General features: G+C 38.8%; 1 protein-coding gene across 1 annotated transcript in view; it reads left to right on the forward strand.

Moving 5' to 3' along the window:
* Positions 1–17,255, forward strand: part of APAF1 (apoptotic peptidase activating factor 1) — a 92,448-nt gene extending 75,193 nt beyond the window's left edge. The window contains exons 23-27 of the mRNA XM_043562268.1: positions 4,552–4,671; positions 5,204–5,329; positions 7,001–7,126; positions 9,324–9,470; positions 14,624–17,255. Of these exons, the coding sequence (XP_043418203.1) occupies positions 4,552–4,671; positions 5,204–5,329; positions 7,001–7,126; positions 9,324–9,470; positions 14,624–14,770 (666 nt within the window). The 3' untranslated portion in view covers positions 14,771–17,255. The remainder of the gene's footprint in view (positions 1–4,551; positions 4,672–5,203; positions 5,330–7,000; positions 7,127–9,323; positions 9,471–14,623) is intronic.
* The last annotated feature ends 4,132 nt before the right edge of the window (positions 17,256–21,387 follow it).

Consider the following 21,387-nt stretch of genomic DNA (forward strand, 5'->3'; position numbering starts at 1 on the left):
GTTTTAGTATATATTCATGTAACAAAACTCTTGCTGGGTATTTTGAAGAATTGACTGGTTGGGTTTTTATTTTAACTTTTTAATAAATAATTAATTGGAAGTTTATGCCCCAGCCTTCTTTGTTGAGGTGTGACAAAATTGTATATGTTTTGGACATACATTATGATTTGATATATACACGTTGTTAAATAATTACAATGATCAAGTTATTTAATGAATCCACACACGTCACATAGTTATCATCTTGGAGGTTTATTTGATTCATTTTTGTATCCCCAGTGCCTAGAATTTAGCAGGAGTTCAGTAAATCTCTGTTGAGCTGAACCAAAGTTATTTCCAAAATTTAAAAATCAATTCACTTGATTGATTATAGCACCTGGCGTTGTAAAAATTGAGGTCTACCTTTGGTAGTTTTTGATCCTTTTTCTTGAGATAAATATAGCCCAAGTAGCAGCCATGTTCACCTGAGCTATGACACTATATTAATTCTTACAGGTATAAGAAGATTCTTCAGCATTTTTAAAATTTAAATTTTACCATTTATATAGCTGAAAACATTCTGTAGTGTACATACATTGCAAAAATTATAGCTCATGGTAGGGACATCCCCAAACTCAATACATTTGGTTAATGCTGGTGAAAGTTTAGCTGTTATATAAGGTAATTCAGTTAGTACAGTGTGTTTGAGTCCAGTAAAAAAGGTGTCCCTGTCATCACTGCCTTATCAGAAAGCTTTTGCAACAAACCGCTAAGGCTGTTCTTAATCTTTCCTCAGTCATTGTCAAACTTTTTGTTCTATCTGCTCAGGAAGGATCTCTGACTTCTTGACGTGGGGGGGAGCAGTAAGAACCCAACTCAAGATTGAACATTGAATCAGACACAGCTGGGAATGGCAGTACTGGTCACTGTACTGGAAGAGCTGTTAATAGTAGTCACTGATTCTCAATTGCAGTAATGCCCAGAAAGTAGGAGCAACCCAGAAAGTTCCTAGTGGAAATGATCTAGGTGTATTTTATGCTTAGTCACACAGGGTGCCTTTCTTTTCTGATATGATTTGGGGAGCCAGAGAAACCTCTCTTTATTCCTCCTCCTCAACATGTCTCCTTGAGTTCTTAAAATGCTGAAATTCCTAATACATTCTCTTTAAAATTCCTCTCATTTCTAACTCCTCTTCTAGGGTCCTCTTGCTCTCATACAGATACCCTGCTCCTGATATCCTCCTTCTGTGAATGAGCACTTGGAGACAGAAGAGACAGAGATCTGAGAGCCAGGGCTCGGTGGTGAGGGGTGGGGGGGTGGGGAGGGGTGGCTGCTTAAGTGTGGAGGATAAAGGAGTAAAGAAAGGGGATAAGAGAAGTGTCATTTCTTTTATAGTTTTGCCTAAGCCTGACAGGAAAAGCCTAAAGATATTTCTACTGTTGAACCTTCACCAGTCAAAAACTTGACCCAGAATATCACTAATGTGCATACCTGTGGTGGTTACTGATTTTTCTTTATCTTTTTATTCCTGATGTTAAAAATTAGAAGAAAAATCCGTTCTAGTCTACTTGATTGCCCACAGCTCAGAAGTCCAACTTCATCAAGCCCATTGGACTTAATTATTTTTTTAATATCTTCCCAACCTTATTTTTCTGATTCTTCTGCATATCCTGTATTTCAGCCAGATTGAGCTATAAACTGGTCCTCATAATCTTTCCATGTTTTCCTGTTCCTGTGCTTTAACTTAAGCATTCATTGCCTTTATTTGAAAAGCCCTTCTCAGGTTGTGAATCATACTTCCAGCCCATACCTTACCTCAAGCCTATTTTGAATCCACTGTCTTTGTCATTTCAATTTCTTCTCTTCCTTTTGTGCTTGAGGAATTCTTCCTGGAGCTCCATATGGAAAATAATGTACTATATCACTTTATCAATTTGAGGATTGCATTAAGGGGATATTTAATATCTCTAAAACTTAGACATTCTGTGACTTGGTTTGAAGATGCTCTAGTCAGCTGACCTTCCCAGGCATTAGGGCCCATAGGACTCAGTAACTTCAGTGGAGGTAGTATGTATGTATGTATGTATGTATTTATTTACATCCAAGTTAGTTAGCATATAGCGCAACAGTGATTTCAGGAGTGGATTCCTTAATGCCTCTTAACCATTTAGCCCATCCCCCCTCCCACAATCCCTCCAGCAACCCTCTGTTCTCCATATTTAAGAGTCTCTTATGTTTTGTCCCCCTCCTTATTTTTATATTATTTTTGCTTCCCTTCCCTATGTTCATCTGTTTTGTATCTTAAATTCTTCATATGAATGAAGTTGTATGATATTTGTCTTTCTCTAATTTTGCTTAACATAATACCCTTTAGTTCCATTCAAGTAGTTGCAAATGGCAAGATTTTATTTGATTGCCGAGTAATACTCCATTCGTGTGTGTGCGCGCGCACGCGCGCGCCTGTGTATACACACATATACATACCACGTCTTCTTTATCCATTCATCTGTCAGTGGACATTTGGGCTCTTTCCGTACTTAGGCTATTGTTGATAGCGCTGCTGTAAACATTGAGGTGCATGTGCTCCTTTGAAACAACATACCTTTATCCCTTGGGTAAATACCTAGTAGTGCAATTGCTGGGTCGTAGGGTAGTTCTATTTTCAATTTTTCGAGAACCTCCATACTGTTTTCCAGAGTAGCTGTACCAGTTTGCATTCCCACCAGCAGCGCAAAAGAGATCCTCTTTCTCTGCATCCTCGCCAACATCTGTCGTTGCCTGAGTTGTTGATGTTAGCCATTCTGACAGGTGTGAGGTGGTATCTCATTGTGGTTTTGATTTGTATTTCCCCGTTGATGAGTGACATTGAGCATTTTTTCATGTGTCGGTTGGCCATCTGGATATCTTCTTTGGAGAAGTGTCTGTTCATGTCTTTTGCCCATTTCTTCTCTGGATTATTTGGTTTTTGGGTGTTGAGTTTGATAAATTCTTTATAGAGTTTGGATACTAACCCTTTATCTGATAATGTCATTTGCAAATATCTCCTCCCATTCCGTCAGTTGCCTTTTAGTTTTGCTGATTGTTTCCTTCGCTGTGCAGAAGATTTTTATTTTGATGAGGTCCCAATAGTTCATTTTTGCTTTTGTTTCCCTTGCCACTGGAGACGTGTTGAGTAAGAAGTTGCTGTGGCCAAGGTCAGAGAGGTTTTTGCCTGCTTTCTCCTTGAGGATTTTGATGGCTCCCTGTCTTACATTTAGGTCTTTCATCCATTTTGAGTTTATTTTTGTGTATAGTGTAAGAGTGGTCCAGGTTCATTTTTCTGCATGTCACTGTCCAGTTTTCCCAGCACCACTTGCTGAACAGACTGTCTTTATTCCATTGGATACTCTTTCCTGCTTTGTCAAAGATTAGTTGGCCATACATTTGTAGGTCCATTTCTGGGTTCTCTATTCTGTTCCATTGATCTGAGTGTCTGTTCTTGTGCCAGTACCATACTGTCTTGATGATTACAGCTTTGTAGTATAGCTTGAAGTCTGAGATTGTGATCCCTCCAGCTTTGGTTTTCTTTTTCAAGATTGCTTTGGCTATTCTGGGTCTTTTTCTGCTTCCATATATACTTTAGGATTGTTTGTTAGTGGAGCTATAATCTTCAGTCTTGGCCTAACTTGCGGGGCTTAGGAAACTGTGAATATGTAATGGGGATACTTTTCTCTGGAAAATTTAATCGGACGGAGAGCTCACTAGCATATTGCGGCTTTTCTCCATCTTCTGGTGTAATTAATTGCTCTCCAAGAAACTGAAGAAAATGATTTTTTTTCTAAAGATTTATTTTAATTTGTTTAGAGAGAGTGTGAACAGGGGAGAGGGGCAGGAGGAGAGAGAGAGAATCTCAAGTAGGCACCACACTCAGCCCAGAGTCCAACATGGGGCTCTATCCCATGACCCTGGGATGACCTGAGCTGAAATCAAGAGTCAGATGCTCAACTGACTGAGCCACCCAGGCACGGAAAATGAGTTTTATTTAGGAGGAAACGTATTTTATTTTGTCACTTAAGTTAATTAATCCCAGCTTTTCTCTTCTCGGTCTCTAAAATGGGAATACCCTATTTTTTTCTTGGTATTCTTCTGTGGTTTTCTTTTTTTATTAATAATTTATGTATTTTTTAATTTACATCTAAGTTAGCATATGGTGTAACAATGATTTCAGGAGTAGATTCCTTAATGCCCCTTACCCATTTAGCCCATCCCCCCTCCCACATACCCTCCAGCAACCCTATTTGTTCTCTATATTTAAGAGTCTCTTATGTTTTGTCCCCTTCCCTGTTTTTATATTATTTTAGCTTCCCTTCTCTTATGTTCATCTGTTTTGTATCTTAAAGTCCTCATATGAGTGAAGTCATATGATATTTATTTGTCTTTCCCTGACTAATTTCACTTAGTGGTATTCTTCTTTATTTTACTGAAATGCCATGAGGATAAAAGATGTTAGTCTATTGAGCACATACTACCCCACTCCTCCAATGGGATATCATGGGAAGAGGCTTATAACAGACTTACTTCTTTGATAATCAGGTGTGGAATTGGCAATCAGAGGAATATGTCTTTCTACAAGCCCATCAGGAAACAGTGAAAGACTTTAGGCTCTTGAAAAATTCAAGACTGCTTTCCTGGTCATTTGATGGAACAGTGAAGGTAATTTGAAGCACAAGGTTTTTTTGTTTTTGTTTTTAAAGTATTCTGATATTGTAATGATTATATTGTGATAGCTAAAAGCAGATGGGTGGTAAGTAACTACCTAAATTTTTAAATTTCTATTTTCTCATGGCTGTTTTCTGTTTACTGCGATCACCTTCATCTGTGTGTTTAAGGGCACTTAAAGAGGTCAGAACAACCATTGTGCTAAAGCTCTTATTTTATAGATAATATATTCTAGATGATTATGCTCAGTAATACAAAATGTTCTTTTTCTAATTTTTTTTAATGTTTATTTATTTTTGAAGGAGAGAGAAAGAGTGTGAGTAGGGGAGGGTCAGAGACAGAGGGAGACACAGAATCCAAAGCAGGCTCCAGGCTCTGAGCTGTCAGCACAGAGCCTGACACGGGGCTCAAACTCACGAGCTGTGAGATCATGACCTGAGCCAATGTCAGATGCTTAACCGACTGAGACACCCAGGTGCCCTCAAAATGTTCTTAAAAGCGTCAACTTCTGTATTTCTTTTTGAAGGTGTGGAGTATTATTACTGGAAGAATAGAAAAAGATTTTGTCTGTCACCAAGATACAGTACTTTCTTGTGATATTTCTCCTGATGCTACTAAATTTTCATCTACATCTGCTGACAAGACTGCAAAGGTAGGTCAGTTAGTTGAAATATGCATGTATAAAAGTTAGGTATTGGTTATTTATTATGAGTCCAAATGATGTATAAAATAGTAAGTGTCTATGTGTCTGTCCCGTTTTGTGGGTTTTTGACAGATGCCCATTGACATTTAGTGTGTCAAATAGATTAAATGAATAACATTGAGGACTTTTGATTTTTGCCTTACTAATGACTTTTTTATCTATTACTGATAAAATGCAATTTCTACCATATATTATAGGTGGGAAAAAGCACTGAAAGGGATTTACATTTAATTGCGTATCCATTGTAAAAGTTTATACAATTAATGTAAGTTGATACTTTGGAAAATAACATTCCAGTGAAATGCTGCCTGGTTGGGGACATTGACTATCCATTCTCTTCTTTTTTATCCATCTTTGTTAATGACCTCATTACCCATTTTTCCAAACTACAAACCTTGGAATTGGCTGGACTCTGTCCTGTCTTTCATGTTCTGTTGATTACTTCTCAGTGTTTCTTGGCTCATTCTTCTCCTCCTTATCCCACTCCATAAGATTTGGTCTCCTCCTTCATTGGTGAACCTTTCTTTGGTCTGTGCCTCCTCCAGTTTATGTTTCTTACTACTGCCTGAATCTCCTGTTGAAATACCTTCTGTGACTTGATGGTTTCTATGCCAGACTCCTTTGCCCTTGACCGTCTCTTTCTGCCGCATTGTTCCTTCTGTGCCAGGCTACTTTTACCTCCATCTTTTGTGCACTCAGTTCACTTTGGCATGACACAACTTCTCTTTTTTTTACCTCGAAGCATTATGACTCATTCTTTCAGAGGTAGGTTTGATGTCCGCTTTTCAGTGAACCCTTTCCTGCCTGTCAGGCAGGGTTAGCTGCTCTACCTTCAGTGTTCCAGATTACTCCAGTTTCTTAGAGCATTTACTTCATGTAACTATTCACTTAATGATTCGTAAGTCTATATACCTGATTATAGAGTTTTCAAGGACAGGGAGGGTATCCAGTTCATCTTTATACCACCAGTTCTTAGCTCACGGTGTCTGGAACATGGCAATTACAGTACATTCTTATTAAATGGTGATGACATTGAACCACAAAGAATATTGGAAAGAAAAAAACAGTATTTTGGCTGCCAAGACAGTAAGATAGTGATCTTTAAAGAACACTTGTCATATATTAGGCCTTGTGCTAGAATTTCACTATTATCTCACTTAATCTTCACACCATAGGTACTATTACCCAATTGTACAGGTGCAGAAATGAAAGCTGGAGAAACTTATATGAGTTGTCAGTACAAGGGAGCCAGGACTCACACTCAAGTTGGCTCTACTCTGTAGACTGTTCTTAACTGATTTGCTATTCCTTTTACATCTAAAGTTAAAGAAGCTGTGATTTTGGTCCTTGAGCTTAAGTTAACATAAGTAATTAAAGGGAAGATAAGGAAAAAAACAATGTTGCAAGTTGAGACTTGGGCCTCTAATGAAAATTTATTGAACTGTTGAATGTTAGAACTTCCAGAAAGGACGGGGTCGGGCGCGTTCTGGCCGGTAAGGCCGAACGAATGTTAGAACTTCCATATGATTGAATTTATGGCTAGTCAGCCCCAAGACAGGGTTTGCAGGTACTTATTTTGAGTGTATTTACTATTCTTAAACAATCTTAATTGCTTTCCAGATTTGGAGTTTTGAACTTCTTTCCCCTCTTCATGAGCTGAGGGGCCACAAAGGCTGTGTGCGCTGCTCTGCCTTCTCTGTGGACAGTACCCTGTTGGCGACTGGAGATGACAATGGAGAAATCAGGGTAGGGTGTTTGCTGACATGAAAAAGCGCTGCCCTTTCTGTAGCTTTGGTTAGTGCTCTGTACCACATGGGGGAACTTTGTTAATGTGACTGAGAAGTACAGGCCCTGGGGTTCTGGTTGGGTGAGACCTTGTTTGCTTTATTTCCTGTGCACAGTGTGTTCACAGCTGCGCTTCTCTGCAGGAAAGAATTAGTTTTAGTTAGAATGAAGTGTATGAGTTAGGGTTTGTGGGGGCACCTGGGTGGCTCAGTCAGTTAAGCATCCAAATCTTGATCTCGGCTCGGGTCTTGATGATCTTTGGGTCGTGAGTTCAGGCCCCATGTTGGGCTCTGTGCTGGGCATGGAGCCTACTTAAAAAAAAAAGAAGAAGAAAAAAAGAATACAGTCTCTGAATGTGAGGATGCAAATTCCTGAGCTGTTTGCACTTGGTTGTCTGCTTTTAGCTTGAGAATGATTCATTGGGATTGTTGGACCTGAACCAAAGGTTGTTTATAGTGGCAGAATTTGAATAAAATAATTTATAAATCATTAAGTAGATTATAAATGAATTGCAAATTCTGCTCTTTTGAGCACTGAAAGAATCACTTAATGGAACTATATTCATTGGATAGTCAACATTTATAGTGTGGCCTATTACAGTCCTCATGGGATTGCCTGCCTCTGGTTGTGTTAGAAGGATTGGGCAGTTGATGGGAAAAATTTGGGTGTTGGGATGGCTGTTTTAGTAACCAGTGTATTTGAAGAACGTCTTTTTTTTTCTTTTTTTACAAAGGAAGATTTAAAATTCATGACAGAGTATTCAGTTTGCAGGAATAGAGGAATTATCAGATGGTCTTTCCCGGAAAATTAAGATTCTCCTGCTTGAGGGCTAAGTAACCAATCTTCTCTGTACTGTTCTAATAAATGCCATGTCAACTGAAGTGGCAGGGCTGCTTTGGGAACATTCATTTTGCTCTGACTTCTCATCTTAGATGAAAAGGGCTCCTTTACTGGTTATGAAGGAGTATTTCATTTTTCAGAAACGCTTGAGGAAACAAATTCTCTTTAATTTATTTTTTAATTTTTTTAATTAAAAAATTTTTTTAACGTTTATTTTCGAGAGAAAGAGAGACAGCGTGTGTTGGGGGAAGGGCAGAGAGAGGAGACACAGAATTCAAAGCAGCCTCCAGGCTCTGAGCTGTCAGCACAGAGCCTGATGTGGGCTCGGGCTTGAATTCAAGAACTGTAAGATCACGACCCGAGCCGTAGTTGGCCACTTAACCCACTGAACCACCTAGCTGCCCCAAATTCTTTCTTTAAATGCATGTCATTTAAAATTTTTTCTTTAGTACATTAAACAAAATTTTTTTTCCTTGATTATTTAAAATGTAGCTGTTAATTTTTTTCTCTCTCTGTATATATGTATCTCTGATATTTAGCTATCTTACTAAATTCTAATGAGTCTGTCCATTTGATTTTCTTGGATCAAATGTTTCTAGGAAAACATTTACAAATGCTGGTTTTGGTCATTTTCCTTTGCTGTTTATGCCTCTTTGTCTTATTCTGTTGTGCATTTAGTAGAGTACTGCCCATGTATTAATTATCACTGGAAATAAATGGAAATATTAGCATATGTGATTGGGTTGTTCATAAGGATCTAGTAAAATAATCTTTATCTATATTTGTATCTTTATATATGTGTGTATGTGTATGCGCACACACACACACACACACACACACACACACACACGTAAAACCTTAAGGCATTTAGTGTTTAAATATGTTTGAATGACTTTAGGTGTTTGAATGACCTCTGTCAGCATTTTTCATGGTAGATCCTGCCCTAGAATTCTATTTTTTTTTTTAATAGTTTGTTAAGCCTTTTTTGTTTACTCCTTGCTTCTCCCATTATTCTCTTATTAAATGAAAAGGATCACAGTATTCTGACCAATTGTTCTAAGTTCTCTTGTTTTATTTTTTGGAATATGGTTAATGATAAATATTTTATTATTTTATAATAATAAGTACATTTTTATTATAGTGAGTGGCATTTAAAAAATTGAACAGGAGAGAATGCAATCTAAAAAAATTCCTAAGGTATCACTGAATTGTAATTATATTTTTGAGAAAGATTTCCAAATATGTTCCAGATTAGATGGATAGATATATAAAACTTCTGGGTGACCTTGTTAATGCATTGTGTATTTTGTTTGTGTAGATATGGAATGTCTCAAATGGTGAGCTGCTTCATTTATGCGCTCCGATTTCAGTAGAAGAAGGAGCTGCTACCCATGGAGGCTGGGTGACTGACCTTTGCTTTTCACCAGATAGCAAAATGCTTGTCTCTGCTGGAGGATATCTTAAGGTAAGAGTTCCTCAAAGACTGTGAAAGAAAAGAACAGCCTGTGTACTACTTTCCAAGCTATTTTCACTTCCTGTTTCTCAGTTGGGCCTCATACAACCCAGCAGAATGGAAGGGCAGTGACTGTTATCCTCATTTGGCCTAGATGAGACAGATCTGCAAGGCTACTTTCCTCAGTTCTCTTGGAAGTTTTGATGATAGTGTTAGGGATGTTCTCTGTACACAGCTCTCATACTGCCCCATACTTAGATGATCAGAATGACTAGAAAGTTGGGTGTTTAACTTAATTTTATTTTCCATTGATGGTTAACTATTTTGGTTGAAAGTCTTGAATTATTTGTGAAAAAAATTTGTGAAATTTCCTTTTTTTCCCCTTAAGTTTATTTATTTATTTTGAGAGGGAGAGAAACAATCCCAAGCAGGCTCCACACTGTCATTGCAAAGCCCAATGTGGGGCTTGAACTCACGAACTGCGAGATCATGACCCGAGCAGAAACCAAGAGTCGGACTGTTAACTGACTGAGCCACCCAGACACCCTGTGAAATCTCTTAGGTACTAGTAGCATTTGTAATAATAGTAGCAACAGTATATTGCTTTATTTTATAGCCTACAAAATGCTTTACTTACATCATTTCATAAGCCAGCTTTGTAAGCTTAAATTTCATTACCCTTGGCTTATAGATGAGGAAACTGACGTTCATTGCGTGTGTTGTGGTGCCTCCGGGTCCTTTTTTGGTGCTTGCATGTATTTATCCACTCAGTACGAATGTGTTCTGTGCCCACTGTGTGCTAAGTGGCACAGAGTTTTAAGACTTGATTTTGCCTTTCAGTGACGTATAGTCTGGGGAAAGCAGATAGTGAATAAATAGTCTGTAAAATATAGGAGGGTTCTGGGACATGTGTGCATAAAGATGGAGTTAGCAGAGGCTTTGTAGGGAGGGGGATGCTTGAAGTGAGTCTTTTGAATGGTGGTACACTTGTGAAAGGGTTGAAGATACTATATATTGTACTGACCACTTAAAATAGATCCCTAATAAATTAGATCTTATAATACTTTTATTTCTTACTGAAAAAATCCAAGTGTAGGAAATGATTCTGATTAATTGTCTAACACAGTATAGGTGTTCAAAAATATTTGAATAAATGAATTTAATTTTTTGGTTATATGAGACCCACATAATTACAGTTTTACTCAACATAAAAATGTACCTTATAAGAAAGACGACAGTTTTTAGCTCTGTCAGAGGATGTTTGTTACAAACACTTTTTGAGTTGCATTGAGAACGCACTGCTATTTATAAAATGTTGCATTAAACTATACCTTTTTGGTATAGTTTATTTAGTTACTGGGAGGGATCTTGAAACTGTCACCATCTATTTTCCTTTAATGTAAAGATAAACTGAGACTCTTAGTCTGCTCTGAGGATGATGCTTGGAGGAGCAGCATTGTGATCTTTGGGTTGGAAGCAGGGGGCCTTGAGTCCAGTACCTGTTGAAAAATATAACTGCTCAACTTTGACACTGAGCTTCTAGAGACCATGTCATTTGATACTCTGGGCCCCAGAGAAGGCTGTCACATAATCATGAATCTGGCTTATAAGGTGTATAGCAATCAATGACAGGATTCCCAGAGTTCTTGGAGAACCTTGATATAGAGCAACAGAATAGATGTCTGTACTGTAGAGGCTATGTCTTAAGGGAGTAAGAACCCATAGCCCATACATTCAGTCTATATATTTAAATGACAGTCAAGCTGTTCTTCCTTCTGGTTTGATTACTAGCATGGTTAAACTGATTATGATATAGCCCAGCCTGCATCTACTCAGCATGTTAATGAGACTATCAAAAGCACAGAGCAAATTAGAAGTAAAAAGGAACAGCTGCTGTAGTGTCCAAAGGAATGAGCCTTTTGAGTCTGTTTACTAAAGAATCTAAGCTATATAAATCGAATGTCAGTAGGATAAAGTAGATATCCAGTAGCTAAAAAGCTCTTAACTTTCAAAATGCTTTCTTTTTTTTTTTTTAAGTTTATTTATTTTGAGAAAGAGAGAGCACGAGTGGGAGAAGGGCAGAGAGAATCCCAACCAGGCTCTACACTATCAGCCCAGAGTCCAACGCGGAGTTCGATCTCACAAACCATGAGATCATGACCTGAGTCGAGATCAAGAGTTGTATACTTAACCAGCTAAGCCACCCAGGCAGCCCTCAAAATTATTTCTACCATAAAGTTAAAAAGTAATATAATGTAGCTGTTTACTTGTGTAATGCCATAGAATACATAAGTTAGAATGATAGGAAATCGACATTAATTCATACTTACGAGAAGAAAGCTGGTTTGAAATGTGGAATACATGGTGATAAAAGCAGGTGTGCCATTATATAGAGGAAAGAGAATGTAATAGTCAGGAGAGTGAGCCAGGGCAGATTGCCCAAAGTCAAAGCCTGTCTCTGCCACCCATTAGCTTTGTGATTTTGTATGAGATTATTTAATCTCTCTATGCTTTGATTTTCTTATTTGTAAAAATGGGTATAATAATAAACTCTAGCTCATAGAGCTGGGATGGTTGAAGGAGTTAATGCATGTAAAGCACTCTTACATAGAGTCACATAGTGTACCTTGAGTAAATGTTAGATATTTTTTAAAATTCACTTTATTTCTTTTTTTAAAATTTTTAATGTTTTATTTGTTTTTGAGAGAGACAGAGCACAAGCAGGGGAGGGGCAGAGAGAGGGAGACACAGAATCTGAAGCAGGCTCCAGGCTCTGAGTTGTCAGCACAGAGCCTGACACAGGGCTTGAACTCAGGAGCCACGAGATCATGACCTGAGCCCAACTTGGATGCTTAACTGACTGAGCCACCCAGGCGCCTCAAATTCACTTTATTTTTTAGAGCAGTTTTAGGCTCACAGCAAAACTGAGCAGAAAGTACAGAGTTCTCATATACCTCCTGCCCCCACACATGCACAGGCTTCCTCCACTGTCCATAGATTATCAAGAGAGTGGTACATTTGTTACAATTGATGAACTTACATTGGCATGGCATTAGTACCACTCTTGGTGTTGTTCATTCTGTGAATTTTGACAAATGTATAATGACATGTGTCTATCATTGTAGTATCATACAGAATAGTTTCATTGCCCTAAAAATTCCCTATATTAGCTATTTTTTTTATTAAAAAAATTTTTTTTAAGTTTATTTATTTTTGACAGAGACAGAGTGCAAGCATGAGCTGGGGAGGGGCAAAGAGAGAGGGAGACACAGAATCCGAAGCAGGCTCCAGGCTCCAAGCTGTCAGCACAGGGCCTGATGTGGGGCTCGAACTCACGAACTGTGAGATCATGACCTGGGCCGAAGTCGGACGCTTAACTGACTGAGCCACACAGGCGCCCCTATATTAGCTATTTTTAATGTCATTGTTTTTTAGTCAATATTCAACTTAGTGGCTTGATACAATGTTTCTAAGCAGAGTGGTTTGTTTCAGTAGAGGGAAAGGTAGTGGCACTAGATTAGGTACCAGAAACAGTTCTGCTTCTGCCACCTGCTAGCAGTATCATCTTAGGTGACAAGGCCTTTCTTCTCTAAGAACCCTGGTTTCCATATTTGTAAATGAGGCAGTTGATCTAGCTGATCTTTAAGGGCCTTACTATCTGTGTGATTTGTTTCTAGGGGAATGGAAAGTAATGAATTTTCTCTCAAGTAGGTGGAATGTGTGCTGTGCAGTCTTGATTACATTGCTATTTTATAAAGCAAAATCACCACTTCTGGAAAATTTCAAGTTACTACAAGTTGCTTTAGTGAGGTTTACTAAAGTCCATGGGGTATACTTTTACCAGTTACTATTACTGAGGAAACACGAATAGTTTACCCAGTCAAGCACAGAATGTTAGGCACTGCCCCCAGTTACAAAAATGAGTGACACCATTATTTTGTTCATGATACTCTGAATCTTGATGTACCTGACGCCTTTTCAAAAGGTGTTTATGTTCATTGTCTCTTTTACCCTCATTTTAGCTGTGAGATACATGGGTAAGCTTTATGAATATCTCCATTTGGTAAATAGCTGTAAACACTGTTATAATTTGAGCAAATTCAGTGATCGGAAGGAGAAGGGAAGGATTGGCCGGAGCACCTGCTGCATGCATTTAAGATGTTTAATATTTATTTAGCAAATAAATGTATAGACTCTTATATAGAGGAACATGGTCATAGGCTCTTGAATCATCCTGATTAAAAGGAAGATTAAGCTGGGGCTCCTGGGTGGCTCTGTCGGTTAAGCACCGACTTTGGCTCAGGTCATGATCTCATGTTTCGTGAGTTTGAGCCCTGCTTTGGGCTCTGTGCTGACATTTCAGAGCCTGCTTCAGATTCTGTGTCTCCCTCTCTCTCTGCCCCTTCCCCCCTTGTGCTCTGTCTCTCTCTGTCTCTCAAAATAAATAAACATTAAAATTTTTTTAATTAAAAAAAATTTAAAAATGAAGATTCAGTAGAGAGAACATTCTGTCTGGTGTCCTATAATAAGAAATAGTCTCAGTGTCTATCAGAATACCAGTCTGTGTCTGCAAAGGAGCATTTTAATTTTTTTAATTTTAATGTTTATTTGTGGAGAGACAAGGTGCAAACGGGGGAGGGGCAGAGAGAGAGGGAGACAGATTCTGAAGCAGGCTCCAGGCTCTGAACTGTCAGCACAGAGCCTGATGCGGGGCTTGAACTCATGACCTGCAAGATCATGACCTGAGTCGAAGTCGGAGGCTTAACTGACTCAGCCACCCAGGCACACCTGCAAAGGGGCATTTTTAAAGAAAATAGGGTTATTCTGTTCATTCTACTGAGAAAGATATGCAGGTGGCAGAGTTCAGTGCAGTCATGGCCATAGTTTACTTTGTATACCCTTGTGTTTGTAGCTTTCTGTAGGCTGCACGTTTTTCCAGCATACCTTGCAGTGGGGTTAGGTGTTGCATAACTGTGGGGCAGTCACCAGGATTAATCAGGAAATAGTGACTAGGCTGTTAATATTAAACCTCAGACATTTTTCCTACAGTTCGCCGAAGTTTGGGAGTGGGTAGATGATAGGGTGAAGGACCTGGCTGGCACTAACTGCAGTTGTCACACAGAGTAATTACCAGTCTAATGAGAATTTTGTTTTTCTCTGAACAGTGGTGGAGTGTTGACACTGGGGAATCCTCACAGACCTTCTACACAAATGGAACCAATCTTAAGAAAATACACGTGTCTCCTGACTTCAAAACATATGTGACTGTTGATAATCTTGGTATTTTATATATTTTACAGATGTTAGAGTAAAGTAGTTAAGGAATAATGTAGTTGAACTCTTTAATTTTGAATTGGAAAAAAATTCTATTGAAACTTCTGTATTTCGACTTTTTATAAAACTGTGAATTGTTTTGCAGTACTGCATTCATTATGAAAGTGTTTGTGGTTGGGTGAATAATATTAATGTAGCCTTTTCCCAAACGAACACACCTTTAATCTTGTTTTTCATAATCATCATCATTATTGTTAACAGTTTGTCCTTAAGATGCAAATGAAAATGTAAATATGTACCTTGTTATACTGTTGGTAAAATTCTCTCTTGATGCATTCAAATTGGTTGACATAATTAATGAGAATAATTTGAAAGAAATATGTATTTTAATGCTATTATTATGCAGGCTGTGCCTCAGGGTAGCAGGCCTGCTTTCTGAACCACATTACCCCAAGGGATATAGTTCTCCCAATTACAATCTTGGAGCTTATTTGCACCCCTTAAATTTGCTTTAAAAATATTATGTTTGTGTGCATAGTTTGCAGCATTTCCTTAAATTCACTAGATAAGTGAGTGTTGGATTTCAAAAGTTCTTGTGAAGCAAAAATCATAGGACTACCTTTTTCTCACTAGCTAATGGCAGCCCTGTGCCGCCACTGGACTCTAGTTGTCAATCTTTGAGTTGGGTGCTGTCTTGCTTGCTCTGGTTTTTAACCAGATTTGTTACTTGACTGAACTTGACCTTCCTTTATAAAATTTTTTTTTTATTTCAAGAGAGAGCGAGAGAGAGAGAGAGAGCCAGTGAGCGTATGCACATGTGTGTGTGTAGGGGAGGAGCAGAGAGACAGGGAGAGAGAGAATCCCAAGCAGGCTCCACACTTAGCACAGAGCCTGATGCAGGCGCTCAGTCCCATGAATTGTGAGATCATGATCTGAGCTGAAATCAAGAGTCGTCACTTAACCAATTGAGCCACCCAGACACCCCTGAACTCAATGTTGCTGAATCCTCAACTTTCTTCTTTTCTTTTCTTACAGTTGAATTTTTGTAAATTAGAATAATTGGAGAGGACCAGTTTTCATTATGTTCTAGCAGAATTTTTCTAAGAAATATAAAATAGTAAAAAATCATTTTCTTCCAAGTCTGCTTACTCAGATGAATGGCATCTGTTTACTCAGATGAATTTCGAGAGAATTCTCTATGCTTTTCTATGTAGTAACAGAAGAGTCCTCGTGAATCTGGAAACTGGTCTGTCTTCCAACTGGTATTCTTCTCTCCTCTCTTCTGTTCCCTTTCTTCCTCCCTCTTTCCCTCCCTCCCTCCAAGGTTAATCAGGAATGGTAGCTCTTAACAGAGAAAAAGTATATCAGCATCAGTAACTAGCTTTTTTGACTTCCTGATTAGGAATTTTAATTGCATTAAAGCTGCATTTTTGCCTGACAATACATTATTAAGGGAAATGGCAATAAATTAATAGATGTGGTTCACATAAGAATAACCAAAATTCAAGAATTTTGCTGCTGCAGCAGAAAGTAAATCAAATGAATATTAGTATTAACAAGTAAGCAGTGAGCCAGTTTCTGTTGTTCGTGTGTATTAGTTGTGGTATTGATAGGGGGCCTAGACCACTCCAGATGTATTTTAGATTAGATATTACTATTTAGCATTTGAGGCAGTCATAAGTATAACAAATACAATCTTTTACATTGTTAAGGAGGTTCGGCTGTTTGTTTTTTATGGTGGGTTGAGGTACTAATTTATAGGCTTACTGTGATTTCAGCAAATGTGATGTGAAGATCTTAATTTTATGAAAAAAATTATGTAAATGATGTACTTAGAGTACAAACCATAGTTTGATTTGCATACAATGTTTAGAAACTATAGCTCAGACTATAACGTATTAACTTTTGGAATTAAAAGCCACTTGACTGTTAAAGTATAGAACAGACATTTGGCTTTTACCTTTGATTGGCCCTTGTCTTCAAATAAAAAGAAAAATGGGAAGAAAAGGTAATGACAAAAAGGCAATATCAAAAAGATGAGAAGACAAGGTAACTTGAGGGAAGAAGAGAAACCCAATATGAGGGAGCTATATGTTTCATGGCAGCTCAAGTGGTCAGTCAAGGGGAGGATTTTGTTTTGTACTTGCAGATGAGCATTTTTAAGCATTTTCCCTTGCTTTGTTTTTTTGTAATGGAAATTACATTGCATTTTGTATATATAAGGATTTTTTTTTACATTGTATGTGTCTTGTATGGTTTGAAAATTCTTAGTTTTATAAATTTATGATACAAGTCACACAATTTCTTTTGCCTTGGTATACATTTTAATACATGAATTAAAAAATTTTATAAAAAATAAAATTCCTAAAATATTTTTGAAAAACATTTTCAGATTATTTCAGGCTCTTTGTCCTTTGTTGGTTAGAAAACAGATGTGAAAGATTCTTCAAACTAAAGCTACCATTCTTTCTATTGCTTTATCAACTATGTCTAATTCAATTTTATTAAAGTTTTATCTCCTCAGTTTATCTCTGATGATTGCTACCTGGTGTGGCTGTCATGGTGCATGGTGATGATCCTGTAAAGAAGAGAATTAATTAATTTTTTTTCATTCAGTAAATATTTATTGAGATCTACCATGTATCTGGCATTTTTGTAGAAATTAGGTATATAAAAGTGAGCAGAAAAAGTGAGTCTTTGCCCTACTTCAGAGCCAGGGAGAGGCAGACAAAAAGTAAAATCTATAGTGTATTATAGTATGTATATATGGTATGTATAAATGGGGGGTTGGGAGCGTTACAGTTTTAGGTGGAGTTGCTCACTGAGAAGGTGACACTTGAGTACAGACCTGAAAGATGGAGGAGTGAGTCATACAGGAATCTGGAGAGATTCCCAAGCAGAGTGCACTAGGCACAAAGACAGAATAGTGGATGGGTTGGTCTGTTACAGAACTGGCAAGAGGCCGGTGTGGCTGGCAAAGACTATGTGAGGGGAGTGTAACAAGAGGTGCATCACCATGTAGGGCCTCCTAAGCCATTGTAAGTACTTTTACTTTGACATAGGACCTACTGGAGGAGTTTGGGTAGTGGAGTGATCTGACTTAAGCTTTATTTTATTTTATTTTTTAGAGAGAGTGTGAGCAGGAGAGAGGGGAAGAAAGAGAAAGAGAATTTTTTTTAAGTTTGTTTGTTTATTTAGAGAGGCAGACAGAGAGGGAGAGCAAAAATCCCAAGCAGGTCCCATGCTGTCAGTGCAGAACTCAGCATGGGGCTCAAACACACAAACTGTGAGATCGTGACCTGAGCTGAAATCAAGAGTTGGATGCTTAACCAACTGAGCCATCTAGGTGCCCTGAGAGAGGGAGAGGGGGAGAGAGACAGAGAATCTTAATTAAGCTCCATGCTCAGCATGGAGCCTGATGCAAGGCTTGATCCCACGACCCTGGAATCATGACCTGAGCCAACATCAAGAGTCAGATGCTTGGGGTGCCTGGGTGGCTCAGTCGGTTAAGCGTCCCACTTCGGCTCAGGTCATGATCTCATGGTCCATGGGTTTGAGCCCCGCGTCGGGTGCTGTGCTGACAGCTCAGAGCCTGGAGCCTGTTTCAGATTCTGTGTCTCCCTCTTTCTCTGACCCTCCCCTGTTCATGCTCTCTCTCTGTCTCAAAAATAAATAAATGTTAAAAAAAAAAAATTAAAAAAGAGAGTCAGATGCTTAACTGACTAAGCCACCCCCGTACCCCAAGATTTAATTGGTTCCTCTGGCAGTGGAAACCAGTTGAGAATTGGTTGTAAAGGGGCACAGACAAGGGTGAAAGCAGGGATACCAGTGAGAAGCTCACGCAATAATTCGGGTAAAATGAAGGCAGCCAGACGAGGGTGGCAGCAGTAGGGGTTGTGACAGTTGGATTTTGGATATATTTTATTTAAAAAAAATTTTTTTTTCCAACATTTTTATTTATTTTTGGGACAGAGAGAGATAGAGCATGAACGGGGGAGGGGCAGAGAGAGAGGGAGACACAGAATCGGAAACAGGCTCCAGGCTCCGAGCCATCAGCCCAGAGCCTGACGCGGGGCTCGAACTCACAGACTGCGAGATCGTGACCTGGCTGAAGTCGGACGCTTAACCGACTGCGCCACCCAGGCGCCCCATATATTTTAAAGATAATAGGATTTGCCAGTGGATTGGATAAAAGTTGTGAGAAAGACAAGAATGATACCAAGGTTTTAGCCTCTTTGGCTTGAACTATGGGAAGATTAGAATTGCCTTTAATGGAGATGAAAACGATTATGAAAGGAGCAGGGTTTTGGACATAGCAAGTTTGAGATGGCCATTAGGCATCCAAGTGGGGATGTTGAGTATTGGTGGTCAAATAAAAGGGTCTGGAGTTCATGGGAAAAATCTGTGATGCAGACACAAATCTGAGAGTTATCAGTGACTTTAAATACATCAAATGTATTTAAAACCACAGGATCAGATGAGATCAGCAGTGAAACAGGTGTTGATAGACAAGACTGGAGTCCTAAGCTGGAATCCAGGACAGTGTGAGGTTGGTGAGATGAAGGACCAGCACAGGAGACTGAGAAGGACCAGAAAGATTAAGAATTGCAGCTTGATGTGGTAAGTAGAGTGAATGCAGTGGGCATGGGTCTCTTAATGTGGTCTTGGGCAAAATTTCTTTAGTGGTTTGTCTGTTCAGCCACCGGCCTATCCTGAATGGCTTCGGTATCTAGTGTGTGCCAAGAACTATTTTAAGCAGCAGCCAAGGCAATAAAGAAATACATTTTAGTTGTTGGGAGAGATTGAGGACAATGGATAATATGAAAAAAAAAAATCAGCAGTTGTCTTATATGTAAAATGGGTATTTGTTCTTCCTTCTCATGGTTGTCATAAAGATTTAATAAGGTAATGCTCATGAGGTACTTACCTCCATGCTTGGATGAAGAAAGTGCTCAATGAACATTTCTTGGTGTTATTCGGGTCTTGTCATCTTTGGCCTGGCAACAGTTCCCTGACTGCTGTCTCTTGTGCCACTCTGCTTTATTTTTCCAAAGTGCTCATTTTAATCTTGTCGCTTCTCTTTAAAACCCTGGACCTGCTCTGTGCTCTCTTGCTTCTTTGTGTATGCTGTTCTCTCTCTTATACTGCCTTTCTCCAGCCTAATTTTTTTCCCTAATTCCTTCTTATCCTTCATATATTTTGAGATGACCCTTCTGCTGAAGGTTTGCCTTGCCCTCTCATAGTGCCTTCTTTTCTCCGCCATGACTTTTTATCACCCTGTATTGTTTACTTATTAGAGTCCCCGATTAGGTCATAAGCTCCATGAAGCCAGGTCTGTGTCTTGTACACCACATTTAACATAAGCCTGGCTCCAGTTGGAGCCTCAGTAAATAGTTGTTGAATGATTGAAATTCTTGTATATACGGTTGCATGTCCAGAGCACATTCTCTGTCCTCCCTCTGCACCAGGATATCAAGAGGCTAATTAAAAAGTAGCATGTCACTAGCATTTTCTTTATCTTTCTGTTTTAGTTTGGCATTTTATTGTGAAGCATCGTTAGAGGAAAGTAAAACTTCACTTGAATAAAAGATTTGCTCCTAGATTATATGAAATGAATAAACATTTCCCTGAAGTGTTTAAGTTGGTAAGTATGGCAATCTTATTATTCAACATTATGTTAGTATAATTTACTTACCGGCCTTTTGAGAAGGAGAAAATGATTTTCGAATAATTCTTGGTCTCTGAAGATTGTCACTTGAATAGATTTCCTTGCTCATAACCCCTGCCCTTAAGACTTTGGAGATACTATGCAGTTATTTAAATGCTGGAATTAGAATATCAACTGCTACGGGGCTATGAGTATAACCATAGAATTACAACCACAGAATTATTGTGTAGTTGTGTATATTCATAGGGAAGGGGCAAAAAAAAATATGCATCAAACGTGGGACTCATCAGAGACCAGGTCTTTGAAGTCATTTGGCATCAATAGTGTATTACTTCTAAGCCAGATGATGTAAGAAGACCAAAACTTGGGAAGTTTTCATTTCAATTATGATTCAGGAAAATGAGCTGCTGGTGTTCACTGTAAATTCATTTATGAGGTCAGGCCTTCAGAACTGGGAATACTGCTTATCACAGAGATTAAAACAGAAATCTACCTCTGTAATTTACCATCACCCAGGGCAAGAATAACTAGAGAATGCCAGGCCCAGGTTTGGATCTGGTGGTTCCGAACGAGCAGCTGATCAAACTGGAGAGCACCCAGCAGCTGAATGAAGCCTCCTGCTTAGTACAGGGTGGCTGTTGGGAGTTGGAGCAAAGATTCTCACCATCCATTCAAATCTCCATTTTGTCCCCACTCAGGGGACTGCCCAGCTGTTATTTTATCTTCACAGTACTTTGAGTGGATTTGCAGACTGTGCAGTCCTAGCTTATAGAGGAAGAACTACACCCCAGGCAGTTAATCAGCAACAAAGCCAGGGCCACAGTCCAAATCTGATTATCTTTACTTTATGGAGAGACCCAGACCCACTGGGCTACAAGTGGAGTGGCGGTTTCAGTTGAAAGTGGAATCCTCCTGGTTTTATGGCAGATGAACACCAGTCCTAGGGGTCAAGGTTTAGGTTTCAGCAGCTGGGGAAGATTTGAGAGA

Source organism: Prionailurus bengalensis, chromosome B4 (genome assembly GCF_016509475.1).
Source record: "Prionailurus bengalensis isolate Pbe53 chromosome B4, Fcat_Pben_1.1_paternal_pri, whole genome shotgun sequence".
In the NCBI taxonomy this organism is placed as follows: Eukaryota; Metazoa; Chordata; class Mammalia; order Carnivora; family Felidae; genus Prionailurus; species Prionailurus bengalensis.